The sequence below is a fragment of the Colletes latitarsis genome, chromosome 5 (assembly GCF_051014445.1).
Source record: "Colletes latitarsis isolate SP2378_abdomen chromosome 5, iyColLati1, whole genome shotgun sequence".
Taxonomy (NCBI): domain Eukaryota; kingdom Metazoa; phylum Arthropoda; class Insecta; order Hymenoptera; family Colletidae; genus Colletes; species Colletes latitarsis.
The window spans coordinates 29,944,122-29,964,969 of record NC_135138.1 but is presented as its reverse complement, the minus strand read 5'-3'; the positions used below and the strand labels follow the sequence as shown (position 1 = coordinate 29,964,969).

The window sequence follows — 20,848 nt, the reverse complement described above, 5'->3', positions numbered from 1 at the left end:
TGTACTTGTGAATACATTGACATATAATTAAGTCTAACTTTGGTCTTCTCTTTGTACTTTTTATTGCAGCCACCAATACTTTTTTACATTATTTCTATGTTTATCGTTTCTATCAAACATAAATCTTAAATTTTCGTTTGAAAAAAATCTTAATATTTCTTTTGCTGAGTGGCTGAAAATGTTGATCGGGGGCTGCCTCGCTGGTTTGCTGTCTCCATTGTCCGCTGCGCTCAGGGTTGAGGGGTCCCAAAGTCTCTCCTTTTTGGTGGTTTGACCTGGGTCGCTGCAGTTTCGGCTACGGGTCCCTTCCTCTTCCCTGCGCGCCCGTTATTGTTAGATGTGCTTTCTGCTTTCTTTCCTGGCATGCTCTCGTCCTTGTCCACGGCCGGCGAGTCGGGTGCTTTGTCCTCTGCTTGCAGAATTTCGAATCTGTTGCGCGTCCGTACAGCGGACGGGGATTGGCTTGATTTTTCCTGGTTTCTTTACCGAGCCTCGTCTAATTGTTTTTTCAGATTTTCTATTGTTGAATTCAGGCTGCCTATTATTTTTAGTAGGTCTTGTGTGATGTTTTTGGCGTTTCTGTTTCTGGTGATCGGTCGCATTCCATTGTTTTTTCTATTGAGTTCTTCTGTTTTTTGATTTCTTGCATTGTTTCCGTGTGGGTTTTCTTTGGCACAAGTAATTTTCTGTGTGCTAAATTCGGCGTTGGGATGTGTCTTTTAACCGCTTTATTCCCAGTTAACTATTTGGACAGTTTCTCCGCGTTAAAAGCATCCTCTTCTATGGCTTTAAGGATTAAGAAATTTTTTTTTCGATAAACTTTCACTGCGTATTGCACTTCTTGTACAGGACGTTGGTACATCGTCGTCTTTGCTCGCTTTTCCCTCACTGGATGATTTTGTTGCACTTATTACACATTCAGCGCGGGGCCGAGCCCCCGCTGGGGTGTCGAACTCGAAATTGCTTATTTTTACTTCTTTTTCTGCACTTATCACATGAACTGATAACTAGATAATATTAAAAGAGAAAAAAAAAGAACTCTGGCACTACTTTATTCTAGCTATCCCACTAGCAACGCGCTTTTCCGTCTCTGCTTGCACTTTCTCTATCGCTTTCTCTTTTTCCTGCTTGCGGCCTAGTCGGGGAGCTCCCCCGAAACACGACCTACTCCTCCGAGGGTTCAAAGCGGAATGGGGATACTAACCACTATACTATCGAGGAGTTCTTGCCGGTAACCTTTAAGTAAACAATACAATAATTGTAATAAATATTTTAAATAATTATTAATCGCTTTGTTATAACAGTTTGCCCTATTCTTTGGTAGCCGACAACTAAGCGTCGAGCCCCTTGCCGTCACCTCAAAATTACAACATCCGCGATATTTAGAATCTACCTACGTCGCTAGATAAGTTGAGCTAATATTAATTACAACTTTGGAGCTATTCAAAACAATTTATTTATCTAAAATATTTCAGAAGTATACAATTTCTACTAATAAACATCTAATGTTTCAGTATTCGAGTATTATTATCTAAATATAAAAGTGTTTTTGTACTGTTGGAACTTGTGTTTGATCTGTATCACACAAATCTGGAACTTCCAAAATAATTTTCACGAATTTCATCCATGAAAGCTTTTATGTAATTCGGACGCGGAAATAGACATTCTTGAGACAGGGATTTCATGGTTAATGCTAACGTCATCATTCCCATTGTTCTCGTGGCTTTGGACCGAAGCATTGTTCCCGTTTTACCAATGTATAGGCCATGTTTCTGTAGTTGCGCCTCCAGAGACTCACTTTGAATAAAAAACACGTTAATGACTTTTCAGAAATTGAAGTGTAATAGGTAGATAAGACAAAAAATACTGATTTTTCTGACATGTTTTATTTTACCTCAGTTTGACCTTGAGAACTCCACCTAGAGGCACGAAATCTTCGTAAAGTCGCGTGAGAAATACACTACTGCTATTATAATAAACATAGCCATCTTCAGTTGGAAGCTTTTCCACCTTTTCCCAAATTTGCAATAAGTATCCTTTGGATAAACCCTCAAAGAAGATGAAGAATTTGTCGCAGCAATCGATCGCGAAACCGGTTAAAATATTTTTGTATGTATCTTCTATCTGTACTATGAATTAAATTTATCGATGATGTACTTAACTGTATTAGCCTTTGCTGCGTATTTGCATTGCACGTATCCCCAAATGTTATTGAAATATTAACCCACAGCACAATGTTAAAATTAATGACACTTTAAACCAAATTACTACGCGATTGTTATAAATACTATTTCTACGTTAACCCTTTACCTGTAAGTCATTATCCTCGTTCGAAATCTGAAGGGTACAAAATAAATTGAAATTATGGGAAAATACATCTGCCAAGATGTCGTTAGCTAGCTTAAAATCGTTCAAAATCAGAAAAATTCTATTCAGTGTAGTAACATGCCGCAGGACATTTCGATGAACCGGCCGCAGATCATAAGCCACGCGAACTTTGATCTTTATATAAGTACCAAATGACGTCAGAATGTCACTAGTAAGTGGAGAATTTGTCCTCGAAACTGCTACTTTTTCGAGTCCTTTGTCACTTTCATCGTCAATACCGATACAGTACATATCGCGAGGATGAGACAAACTGCTTGTTAATCTGACCTCCCACGATCCTCTTATAAGGTCTGATACATCAAAGGTTGCAACGCCGAGGAGAACCTCCTCTTTATCGGATATTTTTAACGCTCTCGGTGATTTCACGTTTATCACGGCGTTGAAATCAGATTTGGCAACATTTATGGTTCGCATACCGATTATCTAATTGAAAAATTGCGTAAGCTTTAAATATTTGAATATTAGCACGCATCAATGGCGGCTTGGTACATGTGAATACCATATATAAACATTAATTTACTTCAACAGTGAGAAATTGCGTTCCTAGGAAGCTGATTAAATTTTCTGCACGAAATTCGTCGCTCAGGAAGCATTTGACAAATTCGAAGTATATTGTTTGGGCAGGAACATAGTACGGCGTAACAATCGCGCGATCGACAAAGAGAATTTTTGCGTAAAGATAATTAAAACCGCTTCCAATTACTACATTGTCCGGAAATTTTGACATTTGTTCCAATTTAATCGATATAGGGTTTAATTCCATTCGCAACTGCTTGTTACATAAAATGTCCACGCATTGTGCGTAAATCAAAATGGACGAGACGTTTGGTATGCGCGGTACACCAGTGTAACAAGTAATTGCACCCATGTCTAAAAACAATACCATAATCAAATTTTAGTTTACTGTTTAAACAAACTTTTATATGACAGTTACAGAAACTGCATAAGAAATCTAATGTGGTACTATGAGTAGACATGTGTAGAAAACTAGGAATGAAACTTTTGAAAATCGAGTTTACCAGAAAATAAAGTTCCCGCGGGTAAACTCATCGCATGTGTAGCTTCGTTTCTTTGCTTTCCCGTTTTCGACTTTTTGGTTTGAAGTCGTTTCTTTTGTACCGACTTGTTACGTTTTTTTGATTTCGATTTTTGTCCAATTTCGGTCGATACTGTATGTAATTCAAGTTTCAACGATTCAGATGGGAAACGGTCCTTCCGTATCATTTTCCAAAACTTACATTGGTGTGCACTATCTAACGAAATTTTGATAAATGAAATAAGATATGAAATTCATATTTCTTGAAAACTTAAAGATTCTAAACATTAGGAATGCAAAACTTTCCAATCATTACACAATACATTACAATTTATTTTTCCTTATACTTATTATATACTCTAATAAATTATTAGAGGTATTAAAATTTATTAATACCCGGTATCACATCAAGATATGTAGTGACACTATAATCACCATCAGTTTCATGTGTGACTACTACTGCTTCAGGCACTGATTTAGTAATGGATATAAATTTACTCAAATCAGAAGGATATATTTCAAGAAAATCATGTTGTCCAACATTGATTGATTTTTCATCTATATAGAATCTCTTCACTTTGTCTTTCTTTGCTCTGTACATTATTTAATGCTATTTAATTGCTTTGTTGTGTAACTATTTAAGACATTAAGAAAGGTACTTAATGTATGTATTTAAGAAAAGAAATTGTGAATATAGATGACAAATTTGGTCAACTCTTTAATGATCCTGACAAACCTTTCAGATAATTTATTTTTTCCAGAAAACATTTGATAAGTAATCACATAGTTAAAGAACCTATGTATTTGTGTTTCATTTAAGTGAACTACATGATGAACAGAAAATAAAATCCAAATTGCATTTTCTGTGAATGGACATGATATAGGTCGTAAACTCCAATCACCATTCTCAGTATATACCTATACAATTGAAGTCATTCTAATTAAATCATCTCAACCGATTAATACAATGTATATATGATAATCTCTAATAATAATAAATTATCCATACTCATTAGGAAACCAAATTGTCTACCTGTATTGTACAAAACAAAACACTGTAGCTTATAAAAAGATATCAAGAAAAATTAATACATAATTCCCTTGTTTAAAAAGTGCATCATAACTTTTTATGTATGATGCTTTGAAGGTATAAACAAATGATTTTTAAAATAGTGTACCTTCGCGGCTGTTTTCCAACAACGACAATCAAATTTAAAAGTATAACCTGGCAGTAGTTCGTACTCGCCATGTATTTCTGCTACTACTTGACCAACATTTATAATATTTTGTTTCGATTCCACGGTTTCATAGGTATCCTTGTTCATTGTCTTCTTCTTACGCCATTGTTTTCGTTTCCTGCTAACCTTACCTTTACCTATACCTTCATCATTCTCAACATTTTCATCGGATTTCAACGGAATTAAAAATCCAAATGTCATAACAAAATGCATTATAATTTAATAACGATTACCTTACAACTGCATTATTATTATTTTACACGTTTCAATCAAATTCAGCCATGATACAAACGATGTCAAAAATTCTATCAAACGGCGCGTTCTAATATAACGTAGTTTAAAATGGCACACACAATGAACAACAAAATTTACTGCATTCATTGTGAACTCCTTTTATTATAATCTTCAAATAATGTACATTACTGTAAAAACTAATACAAGCAATAATTAATAATCAATTGATCATGTAAATTATTTTAATTGTTTTCCAATAAATTTTTTCCACTAGATTAAAGGTGGTGAAGTACACGTGGTGACCGCTAATCGTAACACCAAATCGTAACATGAAAATTCCACTTATTGTTAACAAAAGTTATCGAAAATTCTTTTACTATTTAACATTCTGAACATTATTTTCGCAACATAAACATTTAAAATACATCGCACGATATTTAAATTTCAGTGTAGGAATTTAAGTATAAAATATGGGGTACTTACATGTGTATGATTTATAATAGGATAAGACCCTAATTTGACTCTTAATGTTTGTTTTTAGTTGATACTGCCCAAAAGATCCTGTAAAAACAATGAATAAAGAATAGTATAAGATAAACATGCTACTGTAACAAAATTTCTGATACTATTTTATGTTTAACGATTATAAATTTTACATAGAAAGTATTGTATTAAATTATTACTTTTTCGCCTTTTCAAGGTTCCTTCTTATTTATCATATATTTTCTCTACTTCCTGAATTCGTAATCGTCACGTATGTTTCTACAACAAAAAATGTTTGTTAAATAAGTTTTACACAATATAAAAGATTTTGTTCTATTGTGATTGAACTTAAGGATGTTTCTGCATAATTGAACTGAAGAAATTTGTATATTACGACTTACTGCATGGTTTTGGATCAACTTACATTTATGACAAATTACTACACGAACTAATAGTTACTTTTTATAAATGTACAAATTTTCCTTTGTAATTAAGTAATTAGTTAAATAGATATTGGTTGTAGTTCCCGCTGAAGGATTTTGAGAAATTCAATATGGCGATTTGTTACTGATTCGAGTAGAAACACAACGGCGTCAGAAGGATAACACTAGCGAAGGAAGTTTGTTTTATATATCCGTATTTGCGTAATTAGCTAACTTAGACCTCAGAAGTATTAATACAAAATAGTATGTAAATTGTGTCGTTCATCTATATGATGATATTTGTTTTAATTTCTACATATTAAAAGAAATATACTTAAAGAAATATAAGAGAAATTTTTATCGTGGATTCGAGTATCTATATCTACAAAGAATGTCTCAGGACGATGACGTAGGATTTTTATACAAAACAATGAGTAAGTTAGAAGTTATATTTTGAATTATAACACAATATTTACATTATTTTACCGCAAGTGCAGCAAGTAATATGTAAGGTACGATTAAGTTTTTGGTATATTTCACATGAAATATTTGTGTTTTTTTTTTCAAAAGCAAGTAAATAACTTTGACCACGAGTTACTGTTAATGTACTTACAGAAAAGATCTATTAAAGTTATCGTATTATATTCTGATTATATTTCGTTTCTTTTTTAAGTATATGACTATGTATGTTTGTAATAAAAATAAATATTATATTTCACTGACAAAATACAATATTCAAAAATAATATGTTTTGCACGTTCTCATAAACTTCCGCCCTGACTAAACGATTCTAGCGTTACCTAATCATGTGCACGATTTTCTGTCAAAAATTTTACATTATCGTCACTTACGATAATTTTAATTTAAAAAACATTCATTAGTTTAATTATTATTTGTTTGATACATTATACCGATGCATACTGGAAACAGTATACAGAAAATTAACCTAATTCACATCGCCGGCGTCGTATGATTACGCGTATGTCAGTATTTTACAAAGCGACGACTCGTCGAGTTCATTGAGTAGTGGGAGGTATTCAAAAACTGTCTATCCATATACGAAGTGTCAAAACCACTAAAGGGAAAAATTAAGTCCGTGTAATTCTAAGAGTACACAGAAACTTGACTGAAATTAAATAAAAGTGTCACTTTAACAGTAATATGACAAGCTTCTGTATGTATTTATTGTAAATTAAACACTTACATAACCTAGAATTAATTTCTTATATATTTTTGGTAATATATATTCTTCTCAATAAATGTGCCTATTCACTGGAGAATATTTCACTAACATATGTGTTTCTTTTACTGCTACTTTCAAAGCATCAATAAATAATAAATTCTGACTTATATTCTTCTTTCAGTTGAAAGAGATCCAAAAAAGAGAAGAGTTAAACCTGTAGGAACAGCTCCTCTGCTTGATTTTGATTTAGGTGAAAGTTCTGATGACAGTGATTTCAGAATTGAAGATCACTGTGAAGAATCTGATGATGATTCAGAGGATTCCCATGATATTGGAAAAGGTAAAACAATATGTCATTACACATTAATTTGTTTTTTGAATCCAAAGAATAATATATTTGGCATATATGTAGAAGAAGAGGAAGATGCCTCTGAAGAATCTGATGATTCCTTGGAGGATCCATTAATTAATAGAAAAGAAAATACTAATTTGACTGTGGGTGATGTAATTGAACAAGCTAGGCAACAGTCATTAAAAGGAGGACCACTTGAAGATAAATTAAATAAAATGTTAATTTGTTGTGGTTGCTTAGGAGATAGAAGTGATGATATTAATGAAATTGTTGAATGTGATGGATGTGGTGTTAGTGTACATGAAGGTAAAAATATAAAACATACATTCTAATTTTTACACAAATTTAAAGTTTAGGTTTCATTTATGTTTTTGGATGTAAAGATACAATCAAATTTATTTTAGGATGTTATGGTGTGTCAGATGTAGAAAGCTTTTCGAGTACTGATTCTTTGTGTCAGTCAGCACCTTGGTTTTGTGAAGCTTGCAGTGCAGGCATTGAAGATCCTTCTTGTGAACTTTGTCCAAACAAAGGTGGAATTTTTAAAGAGACTGATGTAGGCAAATGGGTCCATTTAGTTTGTGCTCTTTATGTACCTGGTGTTGCTTTTGGAGAAGTATGGAAGGTTTTTATTTCTATTATATGTAAATAAAAAACACTTTTAGATATATATATACACATGTGTATTCAATTATTTAAGGTTGACCGTTTGTCAAGTGTGACACTCTTTGAAATGGCATATAGCAAATGGGGAGCAAAACAATGTTCTTTATGCGAAGACGCGCGTTTTGCTCGCACTGGTGTATGCATAGAATGTGATGCCGGAATGTGCCATACGTATTTCCATGTTACCTGGTAAGAATAATTTTGAAATATAAACTAATCGGAATCATATGACCTGATGTAAACAAACGTGTGATTGCGTGCTTAGTACTTGGGCATTGTGCATGTTGTTCATCAGGTTCTCGGAATTTTCGGGAATCTCGATTATTTCGAGAATCTCGATTTTATCGATAATCCCGAAAATTTGAGAATCTCGAAACTTTCAGGTACCCGTCCCGAACCCGAAAAAATTTCGTGTTCCCGACCCGACCCGATATTTCGGGTTCTCGTACCCCCCTAGTAATTAGGGACATAATAAGTTTTCTATAATAAAAATATAACACGATATGTCTTTATAGTGCGCAAAGAGAAGGTCTATTATCTGAAGCTCATAGTGAAGAAGTGGACCAGGCTGATCCATTCTATGCACATTGTAAACTTCATTCCGATAAAACTCTCGTTCGTAGACGTAGGCGCAACTGGTTAGCTCTACAGTTACGAGCTCAGTACCGACAACAGTTATTAAAACAACCTAACCACTTGGATACTGAAGAGCAACGTAGAATTCAAAGAAAATTAGCAAAACATAGACATAAATATTTAGCTCACAAAGCATCTCGGCCGCCGCCATGGGGTAAGTTACTTATTACAAATGTAACAAAAATAACTAATTGTTACATTAAGTATTTATAATATCTGCAGTACCAACCCAAAAAATGCCGCGATTACTAACCACATCTGCGTCTGCTTGCCGACAATTAGCAAGAAAAGCAGAACTCATGGGTGTTGATACAGCTGCATTGGAAGCACAGGAAGCACAACTTGTAGCCTTAGTCGATGTTAGAAAAAAATGGCATATTCCGCCTGCTTTTAGCGTAGAATTTATTGGTTATTATTTAGATCGCAATTTGCGAGTAACATCTATGAAAAGACGATTACAAGAGCTGCTTGATGTTAATTCTCAATTACTTAACGAACAACAAAGATTAGATAGAAAGTATGACGAAGTGATGAAAGATAACGAAGAACAAATTCGCGTAAATGTAACAATGAAAGAAAAAATAGAAATGTATCATCAAGTCCTTCAAAATAGCGGATACGTAAAACCATTACCACAGATAACTGATTTAGCAAAACCAAGGATAACACCAACTTTAGGTAAGTTCCGATAGATACTCAGCATATAAAATATACAAATATATCATCCTTTTCAACAGGTACAAGTTTAGGTGTACCGACTGCAGCTGCCTTAAAGATGGGTGTTGGCTTTCCCTTACCAGTTGGCAAAGGAGTAGAAGGTGTGCGCGAAGGTAGAGTGTTAAGTAGTCAGGCACAAGATCAAAACCATAAAGGTGAACTGACATTAAGGCATCAATGTGGAATATGCAGAAGATCTACAAATCAACATCTGCTTGCAAAATGTGACACGTGTCATCTTCATTACCATTTATCTTGTCTCAGTCCACCCCTATCGCGTATGCCCAAGAAAACAAAGTTAATGGGATGGTATGTATCTTATCGTGGTATTATATTTTTTATTATTCCTAAATATATCTTTGCGTTATGTTTAAAATAAACCAAGTTTGAATTTGTATCATTTTTTAAAATACAGGCAGTGTTCCGAGTGCGATAAGGAATCTTCTGGATCAGAAGTTGAACGTGTTGACACGTCAGCTCCGCGTAAATTGAGGCATTGTAAAGACGATTCTAATTTAACATCGACGCCAACACCAACACCACCGCAAGAAGTGCAAGTGCCTACAACGCCAACAACTCCTAGCACTTCAAAAAATTCGTCTGCTAGTCTTGGTAGTATAACAAACGTCACAGCTCCTGATACTCCTACAACACCAAAGGTAATTAACATTCAATACTCCGTTCTTTTCTGTTCTGTTGTGGTCGAAACAAATTTCGAAATAAATTAGACAATGCAATATTATCTTCTTAAATGAAATATGTATAGGTAACTATAAAACCAGTTGGACCACATCCTCCGTCTTCGACTCCCATCCAGCCGGGAGAACCGATATATAATCAACAGCTTATTAATAATGTGACAATAACTACAAGGGAAGGATCACCTGAATATATGGTGGCTTCAGCGGATGGCACAGAGTCTGTTTCGCAGAGAAGCGCGAAGAAAAGGAGGAGGTCTGTAAGATGCTTTTTCGAAACAAATATGGAATATTAAATTCTGTTGCACGTCATCAGGGAGAAGCACAAACGATACACGCCTGATCCAATTACGGGAGTGAAACAAAGAAAACGTAAACATAAAAGGAAAAGTCTCGATGTGGAGAATCCAGAAGGACAAAGTCAACCGGAAGTTCATCGGAGGATAACAATAAAGGTATGTTTTTATTATTTTATAACAAAAACCTATAAAGTTTGAGTCTTCGGAACTTCAATTAAGCCGCGAAACTAATTTTAACCGTAATAGGAGTTCAGAATTCGAGACTCGAAATCCATTTTAATAACACTGGCCTATGCATATTGCTCTAAATATGCTCTATACGCACATGGTTGTCGGTAACTACGAAAATAAAAGCGATAACTTACATTTATTTTGTTTAACAGATAAAACCAATACCAAGGCCAGAGGGTGAAGTTGCTTCCGAATCAAGTCCGCAGATGTTCGTAGCCACATCTACCAGTACTGAAATAACATCTCCACCACTACCTAAACTACCACCTCCGCTGCCTGCTCCGCTTGCTCTACCAGCCCTACCAGTTCCATCTACACTGCCAGTCCAGTCTTTAGTTTCAAATGCTGTATCTGTAACAGCAAATGCATCTACTAATAATACAAGTAATAGGGCATCTACGGGAAATGCAAAACGTGGAAAAGATACAGACCTCCTAACACACTGCAATGTCTGTGATATGCCTGGCACCAGTCAAAATCTCGTCATGTCAGTTTATATAAATATATTACATATGTCGAACTTTTAAATGTATTCTGAACTTATGACATTTCCACTTTTTACGTCCCAGGTGTGATGAATGTAAAAAATGCTACCACTTCACCTGTCTTGATCCACCGGTTAAAAAATCGCCGAAACGAAGAGGCTACTCTTGGCATTGTGCAGACTGCGATCCTAGTGTAAGTTAACTATTATTTATTATCCGTATTAAATGCAACATTAAACAAAAGGTACTTTTAAGGTACTTTTTATTTAGTCATAAGAAAAAGAGACTAATATGTAAGTAGTTGGTATTGATGCGTAAAAGAATCAAATTACAATGCGATCGATAGTGCAGAGAATATGAGCACGTGACAAAATATAAAGTACTTTAATGTTAAGCACATATAAATCTTAAATTTTGTCAATAATTTTAAATGTAGAAAAAACAATCTTATTAATAACTAGTTGCTAACATTAACTAATTATTTTCAGTAAAAGCAGTGCCATCTTTATTTATTCACTAATCGAATACAACGTTCCATTTACGAAATATCGAATGGCAATTAGTTATTAATACGAAAAAAAATTAGAATCTCACTTTTATAAGAAAATGGGAACAATTCTTCATAAAAGATGGATAATACACCTATACTTCATATAATTTTGAAGCAGGCCAAAGTAACAAATTAGACTAAAACTTATTTATGGATACTTTTATCTTTGACCTGAAATTGTTACTAGGAATATATATTGAAGCTAAATTAATTCAATAAAAGAAAGAATCTGTAATAGTAAAAATATTTCTTTTATTTCAGGCCTCTGAAACTGAGACTTAATATCAACAATTTTATGTCTGCAGCTATAATTCCACGTTTAAATAAATTAAGACATTGAATGCCAATATGTTTTTTGTAAAATATACAAAATATAGTCAAAAAGTTTTCCTCCGATTAAATAGTCTCTTGAAAATACATACTGCAAAGTTTACATTTAAATATATTTTAGAACTTTTGCATTTGTTTAGTGAAGTTTTCAGTACTTATTTTCAATTGACTTCTTCTCTGCTTAATTTTATATAGTTTCTATATCTATATATATATATACATATATATGTATATATGATGGCCCATGTTCTAAAAAATTCCAAATATATATTTACAAAGGTAAGAAAAAAGTTAAGTATAAGAATGTTCCATACTTGCAAGAAATAATTATTATTTTTTAGTATTTAAATAACATTAACATTTTCTATATTTTCTTTGAAATCTAATTTAATTTAAAGGATAGAAACATTTAATATTGCAATTTTTACTTTTGTATATTTTAAATGTTTTAATCTTACATTTTTCTTACAGTTTTCTTAAAAATGATAAGTAACTCATGAAAAGAATTCTTTCGTTTTATTTTTACCATATATATAACCATTATTAAAGTCACGTGCACTCATAGCAGATTTACCGCGAATAACTACTTTTTTTACAGAAACACAATCTTCCTTACATTTTATAATCAGTGCACTATTTATTTTATCATATATTACAACCCCTGTAAGTAAACAATAGTTTCAACCTATACATAAAATAAAATCTAAATATTTCACGTTTTCATGTTATTTAATGTTTTTGTTCCTTATTAGTACATATGTAAGATGATGTATAAAATTGTTCTTTTACCTGGCATTTCTCCTGTCAATTCTGTTGGAACTGGTTTTTCGATCTTTTTGATATCATGTAATTTTATTGTTGTATTCTGAAATGTTGTAATTAATGGATACAATCCTAAAAGAGCACGGTGTAAGTTATAAACATTGTTTGCTGACATTTCATTCCACTTAATTAAAGCTATTTTTGATGTTATTTTTGGTGCTGAAAAGTATGAATTAAAAAATTTAATATTTATATTGTTAGCTAAATAGTTTTATGAATCATTTAAATATGTACATATTTACCATATGTAACATTCGTTTCGTTTTGAGGCACTGCAGATTTCATTAATTGTGGTAAATTGTCAAATATATTTCCTAAGAGATTTGCTCCAAATTTTGCTAATTTAGCATATAATTCTGGCAATGTTTCATGCTCACCAATATCAATTTGCTTTTGCAACACTATTTCTCCTATATCAAATCTAAAAAAATATTGAATTTCTCAGATGTACATTTTATTAAAATAGATTTATTGTTGCTTATAAAGACATTTAATTTATATCAAATTCTTAAATAATACTTTTTTGGCAATATCTTCATTATTGTAACTCCTGTTTCTTGTTCTCCATTCATTAATGAATAAATTATTGGTGCTGCTCCTCTCCATCTTGGCAATAAGCTAGCATGAACATTTAACATGCCCCTGTAAAGTAATTATACACATTCTCTGCACACATTTGAACAAAGCATATTATTCTACAGATGCTATGTAAATAATTTAAAAGAATAAACTTACAATGGAAATGAATTTATGATGTTGGATGGAATCAAATGACCAAATGAAACAACTATCCCAATATGAAATTTTTTAGATACATTAATTTCAATTGGCCAATCATGTATAATAATTCCATTTTCCTTTGCATACTTTATAATGGCATTTTCTTTTCCTTTGTTTACTGTAACAACTTCTAATCGTTGCAAAACTTTAGATTCACTAAATGAATAATGAAATATTTTTTTAAATTACAAGCATACATACGAAGTATAAACAATAGGAGTGTGCACAAAATGTAAAAATATGTTACCGCTTATTATGTAAGATTTTCAAGCTCTCGACAGAAAATTTGTCCGTACCAAAAAATAATACGTTCCACGGAGCATTTTGCGATATTGAATGTGATTTTCTGTTACAAACGTCGTAAGAATGTGCTGTTGTTTTAACAATCGACAACAATGTTTTCTTCAATTTCCTCGATGTATATAAAAACTGTTTTGTTCCTGATATTGGAAGATTAAAAAATACCATATTGATTGTGTTGTCATTTAGAAAATATAGAATTTTCAATATCCATTACCACGGCTCTGTTTCATGTACTACGTTAACCTATACGTAAAACCGTAAACGATGTTTTTAGAAATCATCACCAGAACTAAGTACTTATCAGTGATAAATCATCATGCAACTTCGATCAACCCTTAACTGATAATACTGATACCCTCGCAATTATATTTATTTCATTTATAATTAATATTGTGCTCTATTATTTTGTGTAATCAACTGTTGTGTTAAATACTTTTTAAATATCCCTCCTGCCCCTTCTTTCACTGAAAGATTCTCTTTTGCACACGAAAACATAATAACTGAAAAAAGCTACTTGCAGTTGCTTTTATCAAAATATAAATGCTATGTATACTATCGAAAAAAATTGCATAAAACTCATGGGGTCATATGGTTCCCATTGAGAATCCCTGTACTAAGTATAAGACCTTCGAAGGAAACTAATATTAATTGTCACATTCTTGTAATCAATATTTAAAACATAATTTTCTAGAAATAAAAATAAACTTTATCTTTAAATTATTCGTATAACTATTAATCAACAAAACCCTCACCCTTTCTAAAACCTGTTGCCCTGTTTGGGAATAGTATTATTATTATTTTATATATTTTATATTTTCTTATTAATTCTTACGCTGTAGAATGATACATTTTCATTTACGTATACATAAATACTAACTTATATGCGTTTTATTGTATTTGAATCTATTTGAAACTTGAGACAGAACCACATCTTAACAAAGTTCTGCCGAAGTCGCCGGTTTTGTTTACATACGTCAATGCTGACAGAAATTCATATTCCAATTATATAAAACGTTTTTAGTTTATTTCGTAACATTTGATGTACAATGATATTAATGAAGTAATTCAATTTCTATACACAAAATATGTACGACGCAACTGATTGTTTACTCGTTGAATTCAATTTTTCGATCCATTGTTACAATTTACAGCGTTGAATTATTTTGGAATTATTAAAACTGTGCTCATATATTTTGAACAATGTCACGAATAAGAAGACTTTCCGTACGTGGTATTCGTAATTTCGGTGACGATAACGAAGAGGCTAAAATTCGATTTTCACGACCTTTAACACTTATTCTTGGTCCAAATGGCACAGGGAAGACGACAATTATCGAAGCTCTTAAATTCGCTACTTGCGGCGAATTTCCACCCAGCTCAGATCGTGGGAAATTTTTTATTCACGATCCGACCTTATCAGCAACTTCGATGGTACGATTTTTCATTGTTACTGTTTATACTTGTTATCGCAATTTAATATTTAAAGCCCCTATATAATAATATTTACATCTGCGTAGGTGCGGGGAGTCGTAAAAGCTGAAATAATTGATGCAGTTGGTAATATTTATACAATATGTAGAACAATAGAATCTTCGAAAGCAAATTTAACGGTAAAATTTAAAACTCTTGATAGTGCCTTGAGTAGAATACCAAAAGGTAGTACACAGGTAAATTGTTTATATCATTGCATGTATATGTTTGTATATTATTCACATATTCTTACTTATTTCATTATTTACTAACATAGGCAGTATCAATAACCAATCGATGTGCTAATGTCGATAGTGAGCTAACAGTAGCAATGGGAGTAACAAGATCAATTTTGGACTATGTAATATTTTGTCACCAAGAGGATCTTAATTGGCCATTTCAAGATGGTAAAAAATTGAAAGAAAAATTTGATGAAATTTTTGATAGTGCTAGATTCAATAAAGCTCTTGAAAATATTACAAAGCTGGCTAAAGAGTACCAACAGAAAGTACTTGTAGTGAAAGAGCAACAACAAAGTTGTCAATTAATTGTTTCTGAAGTTGTAGATAAAGAAACAAAGCTCGAAGATAATGAAAAACGATTGAATAATATAAAAATAAAAATAGAAGAAATTAATCAGGAATTGATACCTATAAATAAAAAGATTAATAAAATGCAAAAGCTAGATTCTGATTACAAAAATTTGCAAACTGAAGAGAAACAGATAAAAACCGAATATGATATGACCAAACAGCAATTGAGTAGATTGAAAGAAAATATACAAGATGTATTTGAGGGAACAATGGAGGAATTAATGTTAGAAATAAAATCGTATGATGAAAATTTAATGGGGAAAACTAATGAAATAAAAGAATTTGAGATAAGATTAAAAGATATTGCTAAAAAAGAATCCGCGGTAGCAAGCGCGTTAGCTGATGAAAGAGTAACCAGTGGTACTTTAAAGCAACAGATTAAAGATGAAGAAAAAGCAACTGCCCACCGTAACAAAGTATTAAATGGAGCATTATCTGCTTGGGGTCTTGATAACATACATTCTAATATATCTGACATGGAATTTTTAGCTCTTTCTAAAAGGTTGCAGGAAAAATTGCGGGAGTTAGAACATAGAGTAGAAGAAAACAAAATAAAAAGAGATGGAGAAGAGAAAGAATTGCAAACGGAAATAGATATTTTGCGTAATGAATACTCGAAAATTGAATCGGAAAAGAGCCTAAAAGAAAACGAAGTAGTTGAAACAAGAGATGAAATTAATAGAATAAAATCGGAAATAATACGGATTGGTGCTGCAGTAAGTACGGTAAACTCTCTTGAAACAAAAATGAATGTTGTTAAACGTAAAATTGAGCAATTGAGTAAAATAATGGATGTAGATACTGCAAAGAAAGAAGTTCTTGATAAAATTAAGACACGAGATGAAACGGACGCGCTATTAAATGCAGTTGATGAAGAAATAGCGTCATTATTGAAACAGAGTTCATTACAAGCTGAATTAGAAATACATAAATCTACATTGCTTTCTAAAGAAACAGAATTACAAAAATTGAAAGCCAAACACGAGGAAACAATATTGAAGTTACTGGATATTAAAGAACTAACACAAACTAAATTGAAAAATGATTTAAATGTGGCTCAGAAAGAATTGGTAAATAAAATAGAACCTATTACACACATGCAGATAGTATAATTTGTGTAATTTATTAATTTTATTAACATGATCAATTCTAGATAAATCAGATAGAATCTATCATGCGGGAAATTCAGACAGAAGAACGTCGTTCTACAACATTAGAAACAACAATATCACACATTGAACACGAACTTCAAAAGAAAAAAGAAGAAATAGAGTGTGAGTTTAGAGTTAATATTTATAGATCCTATTATTATATTTATCGTTAATAAACAATTTTTTTGCAGCCGATAAAAAAAAGATTTCATTAATTTGTCATTATAAGGACTTTGATGAAGCTTTATTATTACAATCAAGAAAAGTAAAAGATTTACAAGATAAAAGGGGGATATATGCTCATCAAGGCGCTGCTTATAAAGAGTACATGAAACAGTTGAGAGAAATAAATCCCTGTTGTCCTTTGTGTCACAGAGGCTTTGATGAACGCCAAACGATAGAGAACTTATTAAAAGAAATGGAAACTGAAATGGAAAGTCATCCAAACCGTTTGAAAGAATGTGAAATAGAATTGAAGACACAACAAGAGAAATATGATAAGATGTTACAATTAAAGCCGGTAGTTGAGAAAGTAATACAATTAGAAGAAAATGAATCAGACAAACTAATGTAAATATTTTACTGTTTTTTATACATTCATTTACCATTTTCTCTACTAAATCTATAAATCTTTATTTACTTATAGGAATAATTTGGAAGAGTCTAGAAATAGTCTGACAAAATCACAAATATGTATAACGAAGTTAAAAGAAAAAATGATTGATCCCGAAAATAGACTCGCAATGTGCAAAGACATTGTGGGTGATATTATGTTATGGGACAGATGTGTCGATGAAATTTTTAAACATAAACAAACAATTGATAATTTTGAATCTCGCATGGTTCTTGCAGGTATATCGCAGAAATTAATTTTTGACAATCGGATATGACTTTTATTATTATAACTTTTGTGTATGTAGGAATTAAATCAAAACGAAGCCTTGAGGAAGCTCAAAGTCAAAGAGAAGAACTGAAAACATCTTTAAAAAAAATTCGTGATGATATTGAAAATTTACAGTCCGCGATAAATACGCACAATGAAAAAATGCATAACGCCCGGGAAGAACAAAATGTATTGCAGGGGGAACTGTTAAAAATACGTACAAACATACAACAATTAAAACAATTGCGAGACCAGCAGGAAACATTGTTTTCAAAAGAAATCTCGCTTGGAAAATTAGTAGACACTCTAAGGCAAAAAATGACTGCAGCAAAAAATAAATTAAATTTAGGACTTGAAAGATTAGATAAAAAGAAAGTGTGTTTAATATCACTACATTATTACCGGCATATTTACGCAAAGTGCATACAACAAAATTAAATATGATTATTTGTTTATTTTAGCGAGAACTTCGGGACAAACACGATGCTGATAGACAATTATTAGCAGACGGAACTAATCGTTTAATGGAATTAGATAAAGTACAAGAGGAAGTTGAAATGTATGTACGTCAGAAAATTCCCGAGGCTTTAGAACGTTCTGAACTAAAGATACAGAATTACGAAAGTTCTATCAATGAATTTCTCCACGTAAAAAGTGATACTGAAGCAACGATAAATAAACTAAAGGAAGAAATTACTCGCCATGAGTTCCGAAAAAGGGAATTATCCGACAACATTGTATTGCGCAAAACTCATGACAATATTAAAAGTTTAAAACAGCAATATTCAGGTATAAAAGAAAAATTAAGCGTTATAAATTACGCTGAAATATTAGAAGAATGGCAAAACTTGCAGGGTCGAGCAGAACTTCTATTGCGTCAGGTAGAATATTCTAATAAATTTATATATTTAGGCAGTATAATTACTGTTAGATTAATATATGACGATAGACTAAAATATTTTTAGAAAAATATGGCCAAAGGTAATCAAGAAGAATTAGAAAGGGCTGTAGAACAGTATACTCGAGAGTTGAAGAAGGAAACTTATAGACAAGCTCGTACAAATTATAAGAACAAGTCCATCGAATTAACAGTAATATATAATGAACATCTTATTTTATTTGCAGCTTAATATCAATGATAATTCAATTTTGAAATAACTTATCTTTAAACTAGGTGGTGCAAGAAACCATAGCAAATTTAAAAGCATATAGTAGAGCACTGGATATTGCTATGATAGAGTATCATGAAGAACGTATGGCAACAATTAACAGAATTATAAAGAAACTGTGGAAACTTGTATATACTGGTACAGACACGACATCTATAGAAATTCGCACAGATGCTACTGAAGGTGTAGGGTCTAAAAAGAGAACATACAACTATAAACTAATTCAAACAAAACATGGTCATGAATTGGATATGAAAGGTCGCTGTAGTGCAGGACAAAAAGTAAACCTTATCTTCTAACAACAATGCCACAAAAGGTAACAAATGTGTTCATTTGTGTATATTTTATTCCAGGTTTTAGCGTCCATAATTATAAGGCTCGCTTTAGCAAAAACTTTTTGTAAAGATTGTGGAATTCTCGCACTGGATGAGCCAACAACAAACTTGGATCAACAAAATGCAGATAGCTTAGCAAACGCATTAGCCAAGTATGTTTCAAGTTGTTTAATTAGTAAACTTATTTATACGAAACAATTACAATCGTTATTCCTTACGATTTTCATACTTATTATTTTTATGTCCTAGGATTGTTAAAACACGATCACATCAAAAGAATTTTCAACTAATTGTAATTAGCCACGATGAAAAGTTTTTATTCAAACTAGCCGAATTAAATAGCAATAAAGGCTTCTATGAACTCTATCGAAAATCAAAGTAAGTGTACATGTGAAACATTTTATTGTACGCACACTAGTTTGCTTGTATTCAGGGATAGGCTTGTTAATGATTAAATTATCATTTTCATAAATATTTATGAACTTTTAAATGCTTTTCAGTGGATACTCGGCAATAAAATACTGTCAAATGAACGATCGAGATCGCATTGATACTAATATTATAAAGGACAGAATATCATCCGACGATGAGGTCTTTGAATATTCTACAGAAACAGAAGATACACCACAATCGGAGCGAAGTTCAAACGAAATATCACATTTAAAGAATTTATATCACAAGAAAAGATCTATTAGCGATCGTGATAGCGAAGAACATACTGAAAGTATACCATCAAAAAAAAGATATGTTTTAGACATGTAATTTCCTTATTCTGTTTAACATAATATTATTACAAAAGTTAATGGTTATTTACATATAATTAACAGTTATTTCGTGTATGAAGTACTAGAATCTCACTTTTTCTTAAATTCCTCATAATAAAAAAATTTAAGAATCTTTGACAATTTGTTAATCCTATGCTTTTCGTTTAAAAAATTTGAAGCTTAATATTAGAGGATGCATATTGAAATTTGAAATCATATCAGGAAAATAAAATCTCAGATTTTAACGATTAAACATTCTAAGATTTTCGTATTATGGGGAATCTGTATTTATAGATTGTCATATAATTTTAAAACTTTTTGGTTCTTTTCCTTTTTATTCACTTAGGTTATGTACACACAAAGTGTGTATTTTATATTGTACGTGTAAGAATTTATATTTTTATAATACTCTAATTGGTACCTGTTTTGTGTGTATTCCACGTCATTAAAATAAATGTAACTGCTTCTTCCATTGTGTGTTGTTAAGTAAATAAAAGTAACGTCTCTTTTTGGAAACTCCATTTTATAACTCCAAAAAAATCGTCTCCTTATATCGTCGTAAAAAGAATTATAATGCATTTAAATGTTACCGCTTTATTAATCTCAAATATGTGTATCGAGTGTTGGATC

The 20,848-nt window shown here is 31.9% G+C and overlaps 4 protein-coding genes across 11 annotated transcripts; 2 read left to right on the top strand and 2 right to left on the bottom strand.

Moving 5' to 3' along the window:
* Nucleotides 1–1,619: 1,619 nt before the first annotated feature.
* Nucleotides 1,620–3,818, bottom strand: LOC143341808 (uncharacterized). Its single transcript, XM_076765041.1, has 3 exons — nt 2,909–3,818; nt 1,895–2,811; nt 1,620–1,797 (listed from the first exon to the last, which is right to left on the bottom strand). The coding sequence occupies exons 1-2, from the start codon at nt 3,272–3,274 to the stop codon at nt 2,299–2,301; spliced, it is 879 nt and encodes a 292-aa protein (XP_076621156.1). The 5' UTR covers nt 3,275–3,818; the 3' UTR covers nt 1,620–1,797; nt 1,895–2,298.
* Nucleotides 3,819–6,558: 2,740 nt separating this feature from the next.
* LOC143342189 (PHD finger protein 14) lies at nt 6,559–12,255 on the top strand. Of its 4 annotated transcripts, none has more exons than XM_076765801.1 (14): nt 6,559–6,975; nt 7,166–7,324; nt 7,400–7,642; nt 7,741–7,952; nt 8,037–8,191; nt 8,518–8,792; nt 8,861–9,316; nt 9,376–9,664; nt 9,771–10,014; nt 10,122–10,309; nt 10,370–10,508; nt 10,736–11,070; nt 11,153–11,261; nt 11,880–12,255. In XM_076765801.1, exons 1-14 carry the CDS (start codon nt 6,963–6,965, stop codon nt 11,898–11,900), a joined length of 2,838 nt encoding a protein of 945 aa, XP_076621916.1. In that variant the 5' UTR covers nt 6,559–6,962; the 3' UTR covers nt 11,901–12,255. The 4 variants fall into 4 exon arrangements, with proteins under 4 accessions (XP_076621916.1, XP_076621914.1, XP_076621917.1 ...); XM_076765799.1 differs by having other exon boundaries at nt 6,560–6,975; nt 7,397–7,642; nt 7,741–7,961; nt 11,880–12,254; XM_076765802.1 differs by lacking the exon at nt 11,880–12,255 and adding an exon at nt 11,557–11,862 and having other exon boundaries at nt 6,560–6,975; nt 7,397–7,642; nt 7,741–7,961.
* LOC143342191 (methionyl-tRNA formyltransferase, mitochondrial) lies at nt 10,808–20,772 on the bottom strand. Of its 4 annotated transcripts, XR_013079745.1 has the most exons (8): nt 14,606–14,739; nt 13,798–14,096; nt 13,506–13,706; nt 13,290–13,412; nt 13,013–13,191; nt 12,738–12,929; nt 11,015–11,256; nt 10,808–10,934 (listed from the first exon to the last, which is right to left on the bottom strand). XR_013079745.1 is itself a non-coding variant. In XM_076765804.1 (7 exons), the coding sequence occupies exons 2-7, from the start codon at nt 14,016–14,018 to the stop codon at nt 12,443–12,445; spliced, it is 1,083 nt and encodes a 360-aa protein (XP_076621919.1). In that variant the 5' UTR covers nt 14,019–14,096; nt 20,640–20,772; the 3' UTR covers nt 12,349–12,442. The 4 variants fall into 4 exon arrangements, 3 of the variants coding, with proteins under 3 accessions (XP_076621919.1, XP_076621918.1, XP_076621920.1); XM_076765804.1 differs by lacking the exons at nt 10,808–10,934; nt 11,015–11,256; nt 14,606–14,739 and adding exons at nt 12,349–12,609; nt 20,640–20,772; XM_076765803.1 differs by lacking the exons at nt 10,808–10,934; nt 11,015–11,256 and adding an exon at nt 12,349–12,609.
* Rad50 (DNA repair protein rad50) lies at nt 14,772–20,637 on the top strand. Of its 2 annotated transcripts, XM_076765796.1 has the most exons (14): nt 14,790–14,913; nt 15,005–15,284; nt 15,371–15,520; nt 15,601–16,986; nt 17,070–17,190; nt 17,259–17,637; nt 17,714–17,919; nt 17,988–18,325; nt 18,412–18,831; nt 18,916–19,041; nt 19,125–19,400; nt 19,473–19,606; nt 19,704–19,832; nt 19,955–20,637. In XM_076765796.1, exons 2-14 carry the CDS (start codon nt 15,054–15,056, stop codon nt 20,214–20,216), a joined length of 4,158 nt encoding a protein of 1,385 aa, XP_076621911.1. In that variant the 5' UTR covers nt 14,790–14,913; nt 15,005–15,053; the 3' UTR covers nt 20,217–20,637. The 2 variants fall into 2 exon arrangements, with proteins under 2 accessions (XP_076621912.1, XP_076621911.1); XM_076765797.1 differs by lacking the exons at nt 19,704–19,832; nt 19,955–20,637 and having other exon boundaries at nt 14,772–15,284; nt 19,125–19,435; nt 19,525–19,587.
* Nucleotides 20,773–20,848: the final 76 nt, after the last annotated feature.